Source organism: Pistacia vera, unplaced genomic scaffold (assembly GCF_008641045.1).
Source record: "Pistacia vera cultivar Batoury unplaced genomic scaffold, PisVer_v2 Contig269, whole genome shotgun sequence".
Classification (NCBI taxonomy): domain Eukaryota; kingdom Viridiplantae; phylum Streptophyta; class Magnoliopsida; order Sapindales; family Anacardiaceae; genus Pistacia; species Pistacia vera.
In genome coordinates this window covers 320,231-325,066 of record NW_022196078.1, presented here as the reverse complement: position 1 = coordinate 325,066, position 4,836 = coordinate 320,231, and the positions used below count along the sequence as shown (strand labels likewise).

The 4,836-nt window shown below is 36.0% G+C and overlaps 1 protein-coding gene across 1 annotated transcript; it reads right to left on the bottom strand.

Moving 5' to 3' along the window:
* Window positions 1–572: 572 nt before the first annotated feature.
* LOC116133385 (probable pectinesterase/pectinesterase inhibitor 61) lies at window positions 573–3,957 on the bottom strand. The gene is given in 8 exon segments (XM_031419088.1): window positions 573–891; window positions 894–914; window positions 917–991; window positions 994–1,067; window positions 1,069–1,179; window positions 1,181–1,433; window positions 2,135–2,271; window positions 2,783–3,957. Coding segments are annotated over 8 exon segments (1,812 nt in total). The 5' UTR covers window positions 3,763–3,957; the 3' UTR covers window positions 573–730.
* Between the last annotated feature and the right edge of the window lie 879 nt (window positions 3,958–4,836).

Sequence of the window (4,836 nt, the reverse complement as noted above, 5' to 3'; positions counted from 1 at the left end):
GCACTAGTTTCACACTATCACTTCCCAACATCTACCTCCAAAACCCCCCTACCAACTAATCCTGTTAGCCAGACAGTCGCGTCCCACCTCCTCTAGTGATTTTACATCTCAAAACGGCAAAGAGAAAATTGAAATAATTTTTTCTAGATATCTTATATTATTAGAAGGCTCAAAGTAACTTTTGCTAGGTTACAAATGTTCTTGAAGAGGTGATGAATGGTTAAAGAAATTTTTCCAAACTGAATAAAGGGATTTATGATATTTTATATGCATTTTTTCTACTATAATTAGATCAAATCTCTGCATAGTTACTAATTCTATTAATAGAAAAATTTTTAATTTTTTTTTTAGTATTATTAACAATCAATTGTAAACTATATTAGGATAAACATTCATTAATTAATTGTGTTTGTCCACAACTGATATCTAATTTTCAATTATATACAAGAAATCTAACGATATAATCAACTTAACACTACTAAATCTCTGCTTTTAAACATTATTGATAAAAAAAAAAAAAAAACAGTTACCACTCATTCATTATTCAAAAAAAAAAAAAAAAAAAATCAAAAAAGAACAAAAAATATATATAATTTCATACAATTCCAGATCAATCAAACAAGATCAAGATCCCTTGACCATCTATGAATCTATTTGATTCAATTTATATATATATAAAAACCCCTATATATATATAGTAAAAATTATTAGCGCTTATTACAATAATTACTTAATTATAATTAATTAATTGTTGATAATCCTGCAAGAACGCCACTCCAGTTGATGGCAACCAAGACGAGCCATAAATAAACTGTGCAACAGTGAACTTGCTAGCCTCCACCGTCGATGTAATCACCCTGTAACCCGGCCACTTCACCCGCTGCCCGACGCGCCACCGGGGCCGGAGTTCATATCTCACCGTAATAAAGAGTATCCAGGGCGAACGTCGCGTTCCATTCGAGCCATCCTCTCGGATGAATGTGATCCCCCTGTAAGTTAACATATAAACCACCCTGGAATAAAGTTTCCAGGGCCTGCCGAGATACGTTTGAAGCTTCCTTTCGACGCTCGAGATCGGACGTTGCGTAGAGTCTACAGGCGTGGATCCAGATGCCCGTGTTCTGATTGGGTCTTTTCTGTTTGAGTGTTATGGTGTTTTTGGTTGGCCAATTGGGGTCCTGCGTAGATGCTGCAGTTCTGGAAGACGACGGCAGCATTACCACAGATAAAGTCAACGGTACCGTAAACGTCACATTCCCGAAAGAATTGACGGTTGGAGTGTACGTAGAGAGTGTCCTGGTATCCAATTATGTTGCAACGATACACCACGGCGTGGTCAGCTCCAACTCGGAGAGCTACAGCTTGGTGCTTAGCGGGGCCTGCATAATTCTCAAATGTCATGTCACGAGCGATGAATCCTGAACCTGTCGCAGCTGCAACAAAAAAAATGTTGGGACACCGATTCTTAATAATTATTGGATTAATAATACATATTCTTTAAGATGTTGGGACGTTTAGAGAATTGACCGATGGATAAAAGTGATTATGAGGTGGCCCACCATCAATAATGGAATGATAATCCTGGTGTTAAGACAATAATATCCACGCTTTATAATAATAAGAAAAGAATAAAAGAAATTCAGCGTAGATGATGATGATGTAGGACAAAAAGTGCATAATTTTGCAGAGAATTGCACGCAGAAATGAGTCAATCAGAACATTCCAACTTATTTAACACTGCACTCACTTTTTCCCATACAAAATCTATGTACAATAATACCCACATTATTTTCATTTTATTAAATAAACTTACACATATAAACGTTCAAAGAAAATAGCATAATTTTAAATAAATAAATTTCTAATAAAAAAGTATTTTAAGTGTGTACAGTTGTCCATAACCTAAGGTTTGAGAAGGGTAAATTGGTCAATATAAAAAAAGAATTGTAGATAGCAGAAATCCGGGATGGCTAAAGTGACAGGCCACATGCAACTTAAATTTCTACAACGTGGCTTTCTATGGTCCAACTCCAACTTCCCATTGTTTCTGAAAATGGCTCCATTCTATTCTACTTTAAAATTTATTTATTATTATTTTGAAGAAAATTATGAGAAAGGTGAAAAGAAATTTTACCAAAGGATGCCGTGTGAAATGTTGTCATCTTTTCTTGAACACTTTTTCCACCTGTAATTATCGTTTTGCCCTTCCCGTCTCCTATGAACATCACATTCTTCTTCTTTCTTCCAACCTTTATCATACTCTCTTCATACCTAAAATTACATTAAAAATGACCAAAAATTTAGATCATAGTATGATAACAGGAAAAAATACTCTCGACATCATAATATATTAATTATCAAAGTACCAATGAAAATTAAAAATAAAAACAAAAGGAAACCTTTACTAAAGTTTTCTTCTCTTTTTTCCGTTTACTTTTTAAATAAAAAGGTTAAAAGAGTCATTTTCATACCTTTTCTCACTGACTTTAATGCAAAACATTCACAATTTTAAATGGTTTTTCTTATTTCAAAAAAAAAAAAAAAAACATGACTCTTGATTTTATCTATTTTTATTTTTATTTAAAAAAAAAAAAAAACCATATAATGGTAGTTCACCTGTAGAACATATGAACTCCATAATTATGTTATTAAAGTCAATTTCCCAATCACCGCTTACTAAAACCCAAAAAGATTTCTATAAAGTGAGATGAAAAGTAAAAACAAATAATAAATACAATAAATAATAAGCAAAACTTTTTGTTTTTTTACAGAATAAATTTACCTTCCTGCCCTCACGTAAATAATCGTCCGGCGTTCGCTATTCTCTGGCACCTTTTTAATCGCTTCAGAAATCGTCTTAACCGTCCCATTTCCATCTTTCGACACGACAATATCGGCATGTATCGCCGATACAGGCGAAGCCAACAGTCTCCTATCCTTCCTACTCAACCATCCCGGAAACGTATCGCCAATTTCCCCCGATATATCGTCCTCCTCTAGTAACCTCCTCCTATTCTGTATCGGAACTCCCGAGAAATCGTCCCCACTAGTCGCCGCAAAAATCGCCAAACAATTACTCACCAGTTCGGACAAGTCCTTCAACTTATCCGCCACCTGATCCTTCACGCCTCCACCCACATCCGCAAATCCATCCTTACACGTCTCCTGGTTAGTCAGCGCCGCACTCAGCCACGTCAGCACGTCTTCTCTGTCATTCGCGTTACTGTTCCCACCCGGTATCTGCACGATGGAGCCAAGCGAGCGCGTGAGCGCGTCCACCGAGTCGTCCAGGAGTTCCAAACAGGCGTCGAATGCCGACCGTGCATGTGTATCCATCTGGAGATAGGAGATCCCCGACGTGTCATACAACGCCTTGCTGAAGTGCTGCAGCGTCATGTTGAACGAAATGTGGACGAGGTCCTGCTCCGACGCGGTGAGTGAACCCGGGAAGTTGAGTAGCGAGTTGACACAGATGGTCGGGTAGAGCGTCTTGCTACAAGTCCTCGAAATGGCCTGAGTCGGCTTGCGTGGGATTTTCGGGCCGGAGCCGGCCCTGGATTTCAAACCGACGACGAGAATGGCAGCGACGAGTGAAAGAATAATCAAAAGGAGAGCCAAAGCGGAGATGAAAATAAGTTTCTTATCTCGCTTGCCTCTAGAGGCAGAGGGTACGGATGGAGCAGAGGTGGCGGGATCTTGTTCGTGTAAGGGGCGGCGGGAGGAGCCGCCGGGTTCGGAGGGCTGTAGCCTGCCGTAGCCCATTGTTGCTTGGTTTGAAAGCTGAGAAGAATATTTGAAGAGGAAACTAAAATTAAATTACGGAAAAGAGTGACGTGTCATGGAGATGGAGAAGAGAAAGAGAGAGTGAGTGAGAGAGTTATAAGGAGGAGGAAGAAGGTTGGTGTAAAGTCTAAATCGAGAGAGGGAAATGAAAATAGCTGGATTCTACTTTCACTTCTTCTTCGTCTTCTTCAACTCTCGTTTTTGTTTTGTTTTGTTTTGTTTTCTTCTTTTATTGAAAATTTTAAATGTTTGGTGGACGAGAAACATGAGTAAAACTAATTAATTCTTCACAATATGGATAATATAAATAAATAATTAATTTGAAGATAGTCTCAGTGATTAATTAATAAAATAAAGTAATTACTTTAATACACTTGGTTTGTGTGGCTTCCAGTTTAAGCATTTAATTTGAAGAATACATGAAAGGGAAGTAAAAGCACTTCTAACCCAAAAGCATTTTTAAAGTTTCGTTCAGCTGGGGATGTTAAAAGCACTTCCTGTTTGGTGGTAAACACGAGTAATTTTGTCTTCAGTCAAAATGACATAAATTTCCAATTAATTTTTATTATTTTATTATATTTTTGTCCAGTGTTATAATACAAGTGGAATCTTGAATATTGATGTGTTAAAAATTGGGGTAATAATGATAAAGAGAAAAAAGCGTTATGATTTGGAAATAATAAGTATTTAATTATTATTTATAGAAAGAAAATTTATGTAGATGAAAATGAAAGGAGTCAACTAATAAAAACAATCAACTTAGACAACGGAAGTCACTTTCTCCTACAGGTAGTTAGCTATAGTTACTTCTGGGAAATTGTACCTTTAGTTAAACCGAATAAAAGACAATAATTTTTAAGAAGACAGTTGCTTTTCGTATAATATCCAAATATCTTTTTTTAATTTTTAAAATTGTAACTTAATTTTATTTTTTTTCTTTTTTTTCCGTTGAGAATGTGAACCTCATTGCATCAATAATTTGAATCTATTATTTCATTTTCTTTATAATAAATAGATAGGAATCTTACCTTTTTTTTTTTTTTTTGTAATATT